General features: G+C 44.8%; 1 protein-coding gene across 1 annotated transcript in view; it reads right to left on the reverse strand.

The window, feature by feature from the left end:
• Positions 1-700: 700 nt before the first annotated feature.
• The window catches only part of LOC105182834 (single Ig IL-1-related receptor), a 196,144-nt gene continuing 180,354 nt past the window's right edge, over positions 701-16,490 (reverse strand). Inside the window, exon 7 of the mRNA XM_025301198.1 lies at positions 701-3,879. Within this exon, the coding sequence (XP_025156983.1) occupies positions 3,428-3,879 (452 nt within the window). The 3' untranslated portion in view covers positions 701-3,427. The remainder of the gene's footprint in view (positions 3,880-16,490) is intronic.

A 16,490-nucleotide genomic window follows, 5' to 3' on the forward strand; every position in this document is an offset into this window, starting at 1 on the left:
TTTATTATAAAACGCCAGAAACCTGGAATAACAGTCCAGTAGTCCGCGGGTTTAAAAACGAAACTTTCGTCACGCGCGCGTTGTAAGAGGAGTAAAAAAAGAAATCAACGAATCAAAGGGGAACTAAGACAAATTGAATTTGCAGAATCTTATTTGCGACTCCGAAACTTCGAGCATTTGACTGAACGTGAGCGAGACAACTTGTTTCTCTCTCTCTCTTTCCCTCTTTCCCTCCCTACTTAATATACGTAACAGAAAGTATCCGAAGAGGAAAGAAGGATCTCCGGGAAGCTTCTCCCACCGGGGAACGAATTGCTGCAACAATGGTTCAAGCAACATCTACCGATTGTGCGGGTGCATCGTGTCGCACACAAGGAGCGACACCAGCGACACGACAGACAGTCTCCGTCTATGCTTCACACGTATGTTCGTATATAAAACGGTATAAAACGCTTATGTATTAACGCACCGAGGCAGCTGACGTGTCCGGTCGTCGCGTCGAACAATATCCGGCGAGATCGCTCGCGCCGTTATCGCTCGGCGTCCGATAAACCGGATTTTAGAAGAGATTTCCCGTCGCGTGCGCGCGCGAGACGGAACGCGAGGTGCTCCACGAAACGCAATCTCATCGTGATTGCGTCGCGTCGCGCTGTGTTTGTGTGTGTGTGTGTGTGTGTGTGTGTATGTGTGTGTGTGTGTGTGTGTGTGTGTGTGTGTGTGTGTGTGTGTGTGTGTGTGTGTGTGTGTGTGTGTGTGTATTGGGCGTGTGCAATCGGATAACCCTTTAACCAGCGTTTACATGATCCATTAAGTAAAACGCGACGGTGCAGCGACTTCTTCCTCCTATCCCTATCTTTCTCTCTCTTTCTGTCTCTACTTTCCCCCCTTCTTCGCGCTCCGTACATCCGAAGCTACACGCTGCAAATCAGCGTCGAATATATATTCGCGTGTCTATATATAAATATAAAATATATATGAATACAAACGTCCCTCGACGCACTTAAGAAAAGAAAAATAAACGGAGGAAAAAAAATGGCGCGAGGTCTCCTCGGCGGGTTTCCGGCGGCGCTCTTGCGGAGCCGAGAGCCGAAGCGCGAAATCGCGCGAGAGAGTCACCTTCGCGCCACGATTAAAGGATTTTTTTTGCGGGAATTCTGCAACTTACGCAACGAAAGGAATTGCATAAATAACGCGTCTAGTTAAATAAATATACAGATTTGCGATATGTACAAAGTAGAGTGGCAAGTTGAAAAGAGGACACGACACGGCGACAGCGCAGTGCCGATGTGATAACGACACGTCGCTAATCAAACACTCGTCACGTTCGCGGAAAGGAAGACTGCGCATTTTTCCGTCTTTCGACTTCTCGTCCTCTCTCGGAACGGTTGGAATGCTCGGATGAGCGAACCGATCGTCGATCGCGGAAAGCATATTCGAATTCTCCTCTTTCACGCTTCTCTCTCTCTTTCTTCTCTCTGCCCTGTCCGTTTCTTCTCTCTCTTTCTTTTCTCTTCCTCGTCTTTGTTCTGTCCTGCTTTGAAAATCGCGCGAAGAATTGTACATTCAACTGCTTGTTGCGCGCAATCACACCGCCTCACCGCCCTCAGTCTTTTTACTCGCAGGATCGGCGCATACATCTCCGAGGATCCGAGAATTAAACATCCCCCCTCCCTCCTTCCAACCGTCGCTTGTCTCCTGACCAAGAGAGAATATCTCTCTCTCTCTCTCTCTCTCTCTCTCTCTCTCTCCCTCTCTCTCTCTCTCTCTCTCTCTCTCTCTCTCTCTCTCTCTCTCTCTCTTTCCCTCACCGTGCGCTTAATATCTGCTGCCCAAGTTTCTCGGAGCGAAATTTCGCTGAAAAAGGAGAGTGGTCACGCGGCACTTCACTCGAATTCGAGCGATTCTTTACTTATATGGAGCGAATCCTTCATTCTCAATAAGTAAGTACTTTCACTCGAAGTTGAAGAATGAGTATAATGCGTTCGCTCGGATCGATCGAAATATCCGCTCATATGGAGTCAGAATCCCCTCTCGGTTTCAGTGAAACAGTCACTCTTGTGATTTCGCGAGAGGCAGTATTTTCGCTATCGCTTCGGAGCGAAAGCACCGCCGCTTCTCACTCGTCTCGGACGAGATTTCACCCCAAAAAATTCACAAAATATCTGCTCGCAAATCCCTGCTGTGTATTATTTGCAGTGTAATATTTGCAAGTCTCCACACGGCCGATAAAAACACCGTCATCGCGAAGCGCAACGTTCGAAACGACCGAGCGAGAGTTGTTATTAAACAAACAGCCGTCCTTCCCCTCGCCCGTCGCCTTGTCGCCCTGATTCCTCATTAGCTTTCTCTCTGGAGTCGACTTCGCGATCGAATTTGCTCTCCGTCCACGACGACGCGATTCGCGAGGAAATCAGTCGCGACATGAGAACGCTCTTTGTCGCGGAGTACCTCTCCCTCTCTCTCTCTCTCTCTCTCTCTCTCTTCCTCGTCTGTACATATGTCTCACGCGATAATTCGAACCGCGAGAATCGAAGGAAAGATCGTTTGTGCACCTCGATTTCAACGTAGGCCTTTCAGCACAGCGTCATTCTCGTGCGCGTTCTTCGCTTGCGCGATTCGTTCGAAGGCGTGCACGCCTGCTGGAAATCGACATCAAGGACGCAGCTCGTTCTTCCGCAAGATCATCGGGTCGTCGGACCGAAGATCAGACTTACAAGTCCGAGATGGAGAGATAAAAGTTCCAGATACAAGCTCGATGTCGAAGCCGGGGGCGGAAAACGACAGGGCGATAATGTGAAGGAAATGAGGGGGGGGGGGCGGGTTGAAAACTGAGAACGAGGGAGGGGGATCAATGTTGATGAAGATATATATACGGAGAGCGAAACGGCTTTTTTGGGATTAGCGCTTTAAGAAGCTCTCGCGTCTCAAATTTCAATCATTCGGATCCAGGCCAAGCCGCGATCCGTGCGGAAGTCGAAGTATCAAGGACACGAGGATTCGCCTGTACTCATAGGACCCTCTCCTCGCGCGCCACCCAGCGGAGCCTTGTCGTCGTCGCCGTGATCGTCAAGAGATCGTTCGAATCGTCGGTTTCGCGTTTGTCCCGGGAAAGAAAAGCGAAGGAAAGGCGAAGAAGAATCGTCGTTAGGGACGGAGGGGGATCATCCGGCCGCAGGACACTCAAGTTGAAGCGTTGCCCTCGGGGGATGGGCAAGGAAGGAAGAGGGAGCTCTCAAGGTCAGGACGCGTAAAAGTTCTCACGCAGAGAAGCCGCGGGGATCGTCGGTCTCCTTCTCGCGGCTTCCGGCGAACAGGTGCAAGGAGGGAAGTTTCCCCTTCGTCCGCAGGTTCCGGCAGTGATCAGTGGTGGCGCGACGGCGACGGCAATGGCGTGATGGCGATGGCGTGGCGGCGAGAACGCGCGGCCCTAAACGAGGACCTCGAGGCTCTCGCGCGAGCGTGCCTTTTGCTGACCGCATTTACCATTGGCCTGCACTATCATCGCCACCGATTGGCAGCCGGTCTCGGACGCGACCGGCCGTATCGCCGGCATCGCCAGCCGCAGTTTGTACCAGAACTCGCGGCCGCCGTCGCCGCCGTCGGCGCCGTCCTTCCAGCGCAGGACCGTCAGGTGATCGAAGAAGACTCTGCCGTCCAGGATGCCGTCGCCGCGCTCTCGTCGCGATCGTTTCGCGATCGTCGCCGTGGTGCCCGGCATGCTCTGCAGCGCAACCACGATCGTGCGCGCCGGCAGCACCGACAGCTGCTTCAGCACCCCCGCGACGCTCGCGTCCGTCCAGACGTTGTCCAAGGACGCGGGGCTCAGCACCATGATGACGCGCCGGGCGGCATTCGCGTGCGAGCAGATCTCCAGGCTCCCTGCAACACGTGAGTGGTTTCTTTATGTCTCAAGGGTTTTGGTGTGGGGCCCTGCTGGTGGGGAACTCGGCGGAACGTTCACTCCGGAGACTTTGTTCAGCGAAATTTCATCGAGGAAACTGGTCGACATTACGCGTAAGAAGAATCACCGAAGTCCCGGGGATGAAAAGTGAATTTCAAGTGGCGACGTCCGAACGTCTCCATTAGGGGTTACGGCTAGCGAAACGGGACCGAATTATTAGGTGTGCAAATAAGTTCTCTATGTTGAAATTGGTTGCTTTATAAAACGTACTGAAACTCATTTCTCCCGCCATCTTGTATACGTAGCTCTGACATTCGTGTTTACACGATATAGGTTTCAGTTGTTTACAAGCTCTGTCGTTCAGTGTGTATCCAAATGTAAAGAGATGAATGTCAACAAGCAACATTTACGGCACTATATGTTATTTTGTTTTAAACTGGAAGAAAATGCAGCTGGAGCTACTAAGGTGATTAAGTTGGTTTCGGGTGAAAACGCAATAGGTTATGAAACAGTTAGAAAGTGATTTGCGAGATTTCGTGCGAAAAATGTTGGTGTTGGGCGTTTAATGGGATTGGAAGGGAATCATTCACTACAAACTTCTGAAACCTGGTGAAATTGCTACATCTGAACGATATCAAGCCCAGCTAGTCAAACTAAGAGACGCGCTTGAGGAAAAGAGAATATTTACGGGCAAAGGAACTCGAAAAGTGATTTTGCTTCATGACATGAAACCACCAAGTTTCTACCGCGAGGGCATCCGTAAGCAACCCGATAAGTGGCAAAAGACCATAGATAGCGATGATGAATATTTCAATTATTAAGCATTGTAACAAGTATGTTTTCAATAAACTTGAATTTTATCAAAAAACACAGAGAATTTATTTAGTATACCTAATACGATCGAGTGATTCCTTTGATCAGTTCATGTTTCTAAGCCCGGGTGGAGAGAGCCTTTCTCTCTCAAATAACTCTTTCAGTCACATTGACCAAAATCGAAAAGCCGATGCATCGTTTTCCCACGTCTCCGCGTGCGTATCAAACTGCGCGATACTAACTATTCCCCGATTAAAAAATTGACGAATAATATCTTATCAGCTATCAGAGACGCGAAATCGATTCTTGAAGGATGCACGTTCGTTTTTTATCGTGCGTGTAATTTACGATACGAGAGAAAGAAGGAGAAAGAAGGAAAGCGCGAATAAATCGTGAATTTCATCGAAAATGTCGGTCAGCGCGCTTTTTCGCCCACGTCGACGTTCGGTCCGATTACGAGACTTCGACTCGAATCAGCCAGCCAGCCAGCCAGCTAGCCAGCCAACGGGCCGATGCTGAATTTTGCACGTACACTCTTTTTTCGAGGGCACTCTGGAAATATTGTCCCGCCGGCAGGACGGCTGGATTTCACGGGCGATAAAGTGAAAGCAAACCGGCATTGGCGCGGCACCGGCGCACGAGCAATAAAAAGCCGGCCACCCGGTAATGTATGAGTTACCGCCCGGTACCACCGTGTATATTTCAGGCTCGATTGTGATGCAGGCGCGCGTTCACGTAGCTCGACAAAAACTGATCGACCGGATAGACGCCCCGGTGTGTTACGTCTCGTTGTTTCCGGAGGGAAACTTCGTTAACTGCACGAGTGAGACGTCGTGGACTGTCGTCGGATGTGTATGCACGGATATGTGTGCGAAGAACGAGCGTGCTTCCATTCGAATCGATTGAATTAAATCAGGTGTAAGATATGAGAAATTTAGTTGAGAGTGTAGTGTTTCGAATACACGATTTTATTAGTGGGAGACCTAAATCGATCTCACTTGACTTGCTCGACGTTCTCTCAATGATTTCTTTTGTAATTGTCGCATTACATTAAAATTGTACAAAATACCGATATGAGTATTCATTAAGGTGACTCAACTAATGTTGCCATTTTATTGTCTTTCATTGCCGAGGAAATGACTATATTTGAAGCGGCGTACATCATCATCATGATGTACGATGTTTTTCAAGTATCATTAAAATGCAAAATGATTCTTCACCAAGAATCTATCTCCGGTGATCCGCATTTATCTCCGGTGATTCGCATCACGGATCGGTCCGCGGATCCGTCAAGATCGGAGGCTCACTAATTTGTTACCTTCGTAAGGTGGAAACTTTCGGCAAGCCCTTCGCAAGCCGGGACGACCAGCCGAGTCGAGGAAAATTATAGCTTTGCTCGGACACGCGAAAGCAGAACTCGGACGCGAAAGATTCGTGGGATTGAACCGTTCGAACAGTTCCAGGTAAGAACACTTGTGTGGATTTCAACGGAACTAGCCTGTTCGATCCATTCGCAAAACTCCGAGAAGTCAGTCGTACAATTCGGTAAGATAAAAAGATACATGCAAGAACATCACGAGCAGAAAAAGCATCTTCCTAGTGGATTATATTCTCCTGATAATAAAGTGAGCAAAATGGGAAATCTTGAAACTACGAATTTTTCCGCCTGAAAGTCAGATTACTTCTTTAGGAATTATATTCCCCTCCGGGGAATTTTGAAACTTCGAATTTTCCTGCCTGGAAGACAGGTTACCTCTTTGCGGATTATATTCTCCTGATAATAAAATGGCAAAACGAGAAATCTTGAAAATCCGAATTTTCCCGCCTAAAAGTCAGAATACCTCTTCGCGGATTATATTCTCCTGATAATAGAATGGCAAAACGGGGAATCTTGAAACTCCGAATTTTCCTGCCTAAAAGTCAGAATACCTCTTCGCGAATTATATTCTCTTAATAATAGAATGGCAAAACGCGAAATCTTGAAACTCCGAATTTTCCCGCCTGGAAGTCACAATACCTCTTTGCGGATTATATTCTCCTGATAATAGAATGGCAAAACGAGGAATATTGAAACTCCGAATTTTCTCGCCTGGAAGTCAGAATACATCTTCGCGGATTATATTCTCCTGATAATAAAATGGCAAAACGAGAAATCTTGAAACTCCGAATCTTCTCGCCTGAAAGTCTGAATACCTCTTCGCGGATAATATTCTCCTAATAATAGAATGGCAAAACGAAAAATCTTGAAACTCCGAATTTTCTCGCCTGGAAGTTAGAATACCTCTTCGCGGATTATATTCTCCTAATAATAAAATGGCAAAACAGGGAATTTTGAAACTTCGAATTTTCCTGCCTCGTTGTCAGGTTACCTCTTTGCGGATTATATTCTCCTAATAACAAAATGGCAAAACGAGGAATCATGAAACTCCGAATTTTCCTGCCTGTATGTCAGGTTACCTCTTTGCGGATTATATTCTCCTAATAATAAAGTGGCAAAACGGGGAATTTTGAAACTTCGAATTTCCCGGCCTGGATGTCAGGTTACCTCTTTGCGGATTATATTCTCCTGATAATAAAATGGCAAAACGAGAAATCTTGAAACTTTGAATTTTCCCGCCTGGAAGTCAGAATACCTCTTCGCGGATTATATTCTCCTAATAACAGAATGGCAAAACGAGAAATCTTGAAGCCCCGAATTTTACTGCCTAAAAGTCAAAATACCTCTTCGCGAATTATATTCTCCTAATAATAGAATGGCAAAACGCTAAATCTTGAAACTCCGAATTTTCCCACCTGGAAGTCAGAATACCTCTTCGCAGATTATATTCTCCTAATAACAGAATGGCAAAACGAGAAATCTTGAAACTCCGAATTTTCCCACCTGGAAGTCAGAATACGTCTTCATGGGTGGAGGCCCTCTCGCTCCCGCGCATGGTTCGCGCCATGTGCGGGAGCGAAGAGGTGTGGGGGGAGGCGGCCTCCTTCTGCAAGGACATCATGTCCCGGAAGGAGGCCGCCGAGTGGGAGCGCCGCCCCTCCGACCGTCCTAGGAGACGGCGGAGGGGTCGGGCCTCCCCAGGTTTAGGGAGCGGGCCCGAGCTGGCGCCAGCCGAGGAGGAGCAACGATCTTCGGACAACCGAGGATCGCCTCCTCGGCCGCCTCGGGCCCGCATGCGGACGCGCGGGGGAGGGTTGTCGGGGGGAGGGGTGTAAACCCACCCTCGCCCTCCACCGGGCGTCGACGAGGTAGGGTAGGGGGAGCGGGGCCTTCTGGGAAAAGGTCTCGCTCCCCCGCCTCCTCCGGAGTGGAATCACTCACGAGGAGGGGGCGGGGAGGGAGGGTGGATGTCCCCTCTCTCCCATAAAGTACCGGAAGGCCAACCCGATCGGCAAGCCGATCGGGGCACCGCACCCGGACCTTCTTCGAGGAGAGGATCCACACGGGTGCGGTACTTGGGCGTGGGGCTCCGTGAGAGCCCTGGGGCCGGGGTGTTGGGGAGGGAATGATGGTGCAGTTCCCCCAAATCCCCCCATCTCGGTCCGACTGGTAGACATCCCGCAGGAGTTTTAGTGAGTAAGAGTCTCACATAACCCTCTGCCCCTCCCAGGGGGCGGAGGGTACCCATGATGGGTTTCTCCTGCGTTATCAAAAAAAAAAAAAAAAAGAATACCTCTTCGCGGATTATATTCTCCTAATAATAGAATGGCAAAACGGGGATTTTGAAACTTCGATCTTTCCGGCCTGGATGTCAGGTTACCTCTTTGCGGATTACATTCGCCTGATAATAAAATGGCAAAACGCGGAATATTGAAACTCCGAATCTTCTCGCCTGAAAGTCTGAATACCTCTTCGCGGATTATATTCTCCTGATGATAAAATGGCAAAACGAGGAATCTTGAAACTTCGAATTTTCCCGCATGGAAGTCAGAATACCTCTTCGCGGATTATATTCTCCTAATAATAGAATGGCAAAACGAGAAATCTTGAAACTCCGAATTTTCCCGCCTGAAAGTCAGAATACCTCTTCGCGAATTATATTCTCCTGATAATAAAATGGCAAAACAAGAAATCTTGAAACTCCCAATTTTCCCGCCTGAAAGTCAGAATCCCTCTTCGCGGATTATATTCTCCTAATAATAGAATGGCAAAACGGGGAATTTTGGAACTTCGAATTTTCCCGCCTGAAAGTCAGAGTACCTCTTCGCGAATTATATTCTCCTGATAATAAAATGGCAAAACGAGAAATCTTGAAACTCCCAATTTTCCCGCCTGAAAGTCAGAATCCCTCTTCGCGGATTATATTCTCCTAATAATAGAATGGCAAAACGGGGAATTTTGGAACTTCGAATTTTCCTGCCTGTATGTCAAGTTACCTCTTTGCGGATTATATTCTCCTAATAATAAAGTGGCAAACCAGGGAATTTTGAAACTTCGAATTTTCCGACCTGGATATCAGGTTACCTCTTTGCGGATTATATTCTCCTAATAATAAAATGGCAAAACGAGAAATTTTGAAACTTCGAATTTTCCGACCTGGATATCAGGTTACCTCTTTGCGGATTATATTCTCCTAATAACAAAATGGCAAAACGAGGAATCCTGAAACTCCGAATTTTCCCGCCTGAAAGTCAGAATACCTCTTCGCGAATTATATACTCCTTATAATAGAATGGCAAAACGGGGAATATTGAAACTTCGAATTTTCTGGCCTTAATGTCAGGTTACCTCTTTGCGGATTATATTCTCCTGATAATAAAATGGCAAAACGAGGAATATTGAAACTCCGAATTTTCTCGCCTGAAAATCAGAATACCTCTTCGCGGATTATATTCTTCTAATAATAGGATGGCAAAACAACAAATCTTGAAACTCCGAATTTTCCCGCCTGGAAGTCAGAATACCTCTTCACGGATTATATTCTCCTGATAATAAAATGGCAAAACGGGGATTTTGAAACTTCGAAATTTCCTGCCTGAAAGTCAGATTACCTCTTTGCGCATTATATTCTCCTAATAACAAAATGGCAAAACGGGGAATCTTGAAACTCCGAATTTTCTCGCCTGAAAGTCAAAATACTTCTTCGCGGATTATATTCTCCTAATAATAGGATGGCAAAACAAGAAATCTTGAAACTTCGAATTTTCCCGCCTGGAAGTCAGAATACTTCTTCGCGGATTATATTCTCCTAATAATAGGATGGCAAAACAGGAATTCTTGAAACTCCGAATTTTCGCGCCTGGAAGTCAGAATACCTCTTCGCGGATTATATTCTCCTGATAATAAAATGGCAAAACGAGGAATCTTGAAACTCCGAATTTTCCTGCCTGTATGTCAGGTTACCTCTTTGCGGATTATATTCTCCTAATAATAAAGTGGCAAACCGGGGAATTTTGAAACTTCGAATTTTCCGACCTGGATATCAGGTTACCTCTGTGCGGATTATATTCTCCTAATAATAAAATGGCAAAACGAGAAATCTTGAAACTCCGAATTTTCCTGCCTGGAAGTCAGAATACCTCTTCGCGGATTATATTCTCCTGATAATAAAATGGCAAAACAGGGATTTTGAAACTTCGAAATTTCCTGCCTGAAAGTCAGGTTATCTCTTTGCGCATTATATTCTCCTAATAACAAAATGGCAAAACGAGGAATCTTGAAACTCCGAATTTTCCCGCCTGAAAGTCAGAATACCTCTTCGCGAATTATATTCTCCTTATAATAGAATGGCAAAACGGGGAATATTGAAACTTCGAATTTTCTGGCCTTAATGTCAGGTTACCTCTTTGCGGATTATATTCTCCTGATAATAAAATAGCAAAACGAGGAATATTGAAACTCCGAATTTTCCCGCCTGGAAGTCAGAATACCTCTTCGCGGATTATATTCTCCTGATAATAAAATGGCAAAACGAGAAATCTTGAAACTTCGAATTTTCCCGCCTGCAAGTCAGAATACCTCTTCGCGGATTATATTCTCCTGATAATAAAATGGCAAAACGGGATTTTGAAACTTCGAAATTTCCTGCCTGAAAGTCAGAATACCTCTTCGCGAATTATATTCTCCTGATAATAAAATGGCAAAACGAGGAATCTTGAAACTCCGAATTTTCCTGCCTGAAAGTCAAAATACCTCTTCGCGGATTATATTCTCCTAATAATAGGATGGCAAAACAAGAAATCTTGAAACTCCGAATTTTCCCGCCTGGAAGTCAGAATACCTCTTCGCGGATTATATTCTCCTGATAATAAAATGGCAAAACGAGAAATCTTGAGACTTCGAATTTTCCCGCCTGCAAGTCAGAATACCTCTTCGCGGATTATATTCTCCTAATAATAGGATGGCAAAACAAGAATTCTTGAAACTCCGAATTTTCGCGCCTGGAAGTCAGAATACCTCTTTGCGGATTATATTCTCCTAATAATAGGATGGCAAAACGGGAAATTTTGAAACTTCGAATTTTCCTGCCTGAAAGTCAGGTTACCTCTTTACGGATTATATTCTCCTGATAATAAAATGGCAAAACGAGAAATCTTGAAACTCCGAATTTTCCTGCCTGGATGTCAGGTTACCTCTTTACGGATTATATTCTCCTGATAATAAAATGGCAAAACCAGAAATCTTGAAACTTCGTATTTTCCTGGCTAGAAGCTAGGATACCTCTCTGCGAATTATAGTTTCCTAATATAAATTTATAAGTTTCTGAAAATTTCAAATTCTGTGTTTCCGCAAATTTATATCAGGAAAATATAGTAAGCGAAAAGGTATTCAAAATAGACGTATGGGTGATATGTTGGGATGTAAATGAAATAAATGTATTATATTTTGATATATTTATTTTTTATGAGTGCAGTATGTTATAATACAATATAATATAAATAATAATATAATATAAAATAAATATAATATAATATGAAATATAATATAAAATAAAAATAATATAATATAATATCAAATAATATAAATAATAAAATATACAATATGAAATACAATATGACGATATGGTATATAATGTAATACAATATTGTATATAATAGTGTGTATAATTTAATATATAATTCGATATAATATATCAGTCGGGAAGCATAGATCTTTTAATTCTACATTAGGAAAAGAATTTAGTATCTCTAACAAAACTGTTTAGTTGTGGCATTTTTTAATAGCACTAGCACACTACAAACGCGCGCTACGCGCGCGTCATTTTAGCTTATTCATATTACTTCTAGTTCGGAATAAATATTATAAATCAAAATTAATCCCTGGAGTATAATATAAGTTCGATAATTTCCGACTCTAACATATGATGTATTAGGCGCATACAATTTGAAATTCCATGACACATATTTTCTGGATAGTAACGCGTAACCATATAACCAATGAAAATTTCGACGTTCAACATTTTTATCCCAGCCCATCTTAAGCTCTATCTCTTCCCCCCTTACTCTCTCTCTCTTTCCCTCTCTATCTTTCTCAGTCTCTCACTCTCTCTCTCTCTCTCTCTCTCTCTCTCTCTCTCTCTCTCTCTCTCTCTCTCTCACACTCTCTCCTTCAATCTCCTTCTCTCACACTCTCTCTCTCTCTTTCTCACACACTCCTTCTCCCTCTCACACACTCTCTCTCTCCCACACTCTCCTCTCTTGTACACTGACTCTCACTCTCCCTCGTACTTTCTCTCTCTTTCTCTCACACTCTCTCTCTCACACAATCTCTCTCACATACTCTCTCTCTCTCTCTCTCTCTCTCACACTCTCCCTCTCTCTCTCTCTCTTGCTCTCTCTCTCACACAATCTCTCTCACACAACCTCTGTCTCATACTCTCCCTCCCTCTCTTTCTCTCTCACACACTCAATCTCTCTCACACTCCCTCTCACTCTCTCCCCCCTCTCGCTCTTTCGCACTCACCCCCTCTCCCCCTTCCCCCTCTCTGGATGTTGAAACATGTTTTTCCTCTTTCTTTGTATACAATGATTTTGTATTTGTTCAGTTTTCTAATTTCCAAATGTATTTTGGAATGGAGTTACACTTATTTTTTTTTTATAAATTCTACGGGTAGAATTACGTGACGAACTTCTAGAATATTCTGGAATCTTTAAGAACTTTCTAGAATCTCTATCGTTGGCCGACGGTACAATCGTTGACCGGCTCGGTCGTCTCGCGCCGACGCCGCTGCCCCGCGGCCTCATTAGCTTTGCTACCATGATAATGGTCCCATGGACCATATATGGTATATGGTATGGAAAAATGATGGTCCCATGGACCATGTATAGTATATGGTATGGTACAAAAATGACGATCCATCGGCCATGTATGGTATATGGTATGGTGCCATCGACCATGTATGGTATATGGTATGGTATAAAAATGATGGTCCATCGGCCATGTATGGTATATGGTATGGTACAAAAATGATGGTCCCATCGACCATGTATGGTATATGGTATGGTACAAAAATGATGGTCCCATGGCTGATAGCAAAGCTAATGTGGCCGCGGTGCAGCGGCGCCGGCGCGAGGCGACCGAGCCGTGCGACGGCGACGCTACCTCGCGGTTGGTAGCGAAGCTAATGAAGCCGCGCGGCAGCGGCGCTGGCGCGAGGCGACCGAAACGGTCAACGATGTTGTACCGTCGGCCAACGATGGAGATTCTAGAAAGTTCTTGAAGATTCCAGAATATTCTAGGAGTTCGTGACGTAATTCTACCCGTAGAACTTATAAAAAGAAAATAAGTGTAACTCCATTCCAAAATACATTTCCAATTGATAATGCTCGGGTCGGTCGCCTCGCGCCGGCGACGCTGCGCCGCGGCCTCATTAGCTTTGCTACCAGCCACCAGCGAGGTGAATCCTCTGTTTTTCTCTCATTCTCTCACTCTGTATTTCTCACACTCTCACTCTTTCTCACATTCTCTCTCTCTCTCTCTCTCTCTCTCTCTCTCTCTCTCGTTATATTTATTACCATTACCCGAGAAAAGGAAATAAATTATAGCTTATTATTTTATGTTATATACTTGTTAATCTGATATATCCCCATTATTTTATTTTATAGCTTATTATTTTGTTATAAAATTGTTAACCTGGTATAACCCCGTTATTACTCCTTTCGTACAAACTGTCACTTGGCCGTCATTCACCGCAATGACAGCCGCAAACGGCACGAAGCCGGCTGCAATGCAACGTCGTCGTGACGACCAATCAGCGTTGCGGAAAAAAGGCTTCAATACTTCGAGAGATTCGAGAGATTTCGACTTTCGATTGACACGCACATTTTTGAAGAGGAACCAAATATTTTGTTTTATATAACAAAATAGTTAGTTGTCTCAACTAAATGTATTTTTCTGCTTTGTTCTCTTGACCAAATGATTTTATTCTTAGACTTCATATATAAAAATTAAGCATTTTAGTTATTTTATCCATAAAAATTATATAATAACGAAATATTATTTTACATAAACTAAAATAATGCCCAATGTATACTATTTTGTCTTTTTGTGCACTAAAATTTAGACTTTATATATTAAGAAAAAATTATAATATTTTTAACAAAATTCATATAGTTAATGCTTTTTGGTTGCTATAACAAAAGTATTGCCTTATACGAGCAAACCGTAATCAAGCAAGATATTTGTTTACAGGAACTAAACAGTTTTGTTGGGCATATTTTAAACAAATTATTTTGGTGTTACAACCAAATTTTGGTTCGCGCAACAATACATTTTTCCTAGCGTAGTACGCTCACGCTGACGATTCATCAAGTTTCGTTTCTGTCAGTCGTTTACATGTCAGTGAGATCTGGCCGATGTAAGATTTGATCCAGATAATAACTTCAGATCCATGCGAGAGGCGCGTCCGCCTGGAAATCCGGCGGACCGTGGCCGTGACACGCTTTGAAGGGGGTGAACTTTGTTCGCTTGAGCGTCTGTAGCCGGACATTATGAAATTTACCAGTCAAAGCCGGTCCCTTTTGCACATTTCCGCCGCCGCGGGCTCGGTTGCGGCCATCGCGCGATTCGCTGAATGTAAAGTCATAAGCCGTGCAATCGGGATATCGTAATTAGTGAGTAGGGAGATGTACACGGTGTGTGTATGCAGTATTATACTCTCTCGTTTCGATGCGGATTCGCATTCGGTTGCGCGAATATTATAGCCGCGATGTCTGATTTCACGCTCGCGCGCGTACGGTTAGTGGAGAACGATAAAATGTACTTTACGCTCGGTGCAATTGGTACAAATATGCACACATACATACATGTAGGGGGAAGATAGCGAGCCGGCTGGTAATCGGAGGATTGTAAATTGGCTTGTTAATGTTGCAGTTGTTGTTGTTGTTGTTGCTCCTACTGCAGCTGCAGCTGCAGTTACTGTTGGTTGTTGTTCAAGAGCAAAGCACATCGTAGAATCCAGGAAACGTATGAAGTTGGTCGGTGTTTGTTGCGCGACGCATGTACACAATGCGTTCTATACGTTTGGAGTGATTAGCCCGACATAGAACGATAAACCGGGTAGTAATCGTGATGCTACGGATCACTTTTGAAGTGGTAAGCGACGGTGAGTAAAGTGAGACTGGTCCGCTCGGCGAATCGCAGTATTCACCGCTCGATGACGGATGACGAGCTCTTCCTCGCGGACGATCGATGATCACTCTTTCTGCATCGTTCGTATTTCACCCTCGCGTTGATTTCATCATTTTTTTTTTTTTTTTTTGGATACAAGAGCCAGTCTGTATGTTAAGTTACGGATTTTGTATCTTGATTCCCGTTGAGACGATCGATAATCGCTCGTTACTTATATTGGATTGATTCTGAAAGCCTAAGACACACATACACATACTAAACACATACTAAAATACGTATTTTACTCACGTCAGCATAGTGAAATTTGTGAAGTTTTCCGTGTAATATTTCTACTTGGAGACTGTTTTGTTCGCATCGATATATTTCAATTTTTATAAGAAAAAAAGAAAATAAACCGTTGAATCAACCCAATATTATATTCATATTTTGCTTTCACCCCGTTCTGCGCCCTAATTTTGTCGAATAGAAAATAGTCCGCTTTATATACGGGTCGTGGACATTGTCGGAGTACCTTAATATCGACTCATACAACATGTTCCACCTTTGAAGGCTGTTAATTAATATTCAATCTACTCCGCTGCTCATCGATAGCCGGCAGTTCCTGCCGCTTTGAAGTCTTCGCGACCTGAGATTCACTACTTTGATATCATCAGATTATACCGAGCTCGCGCGGTGTATTAACGATGTATCAGTCCACGTTACATCTATCATCGCCGTTGACGCGACGACTATGCCACTCTCATATGGTCTCTCCTTCTCACACACACACACACACACAACATCCTCCTTTCTCAGTCTCTATGCTTCGGCAAGTTCGCGGCGCTGAAAACGAGGAGCTCGTGGTTGCACACGTGGCGGCTCCGCGGCGCGCACCTAATTCGATACCACGGCCGTCTCGGCGGAGACAAACGAGACACTCGCCGTCCGAGAAAGCGACCAACTTTCTAATTCAATTTGCCAAGTTGTACGTCGTGATTTCCCAACGAACCTGCTGGGATATCTCCATTACTTCCGGTCGCGACTCCGTCGCCGCAGCGCGGCGAATCATCCCTTGTTGACGATGACGATTCCTCCAGATCGGACTGGACTGGCTGGCTGGCTGGCTGGCTGGCTGGCTGACTGGCTGGCTGGCTGGCTGACTTGATTGGCTTTCCGCGCGCCGCTGGTTTCTTCCGTGACGGCCGGCGGGTGTTTCGCCAAGAGATTTCC

This window comes from Harpegnathos saltator, unplaced genomic scaffold (assembly GCF_003227715.2).
Source record: "Harpegnathos saltator strain DR-91 unplaced genomic scaffold, Hsal_v8.6 scaffold403, whole genome shotgun sequence".
Lineage (NCBI taxonomy): Eukaryota > Metazoa > Arthropoda > Insecta > Hymenoptera > Formicidae > Harpegnathos > Harpegnathos saltator.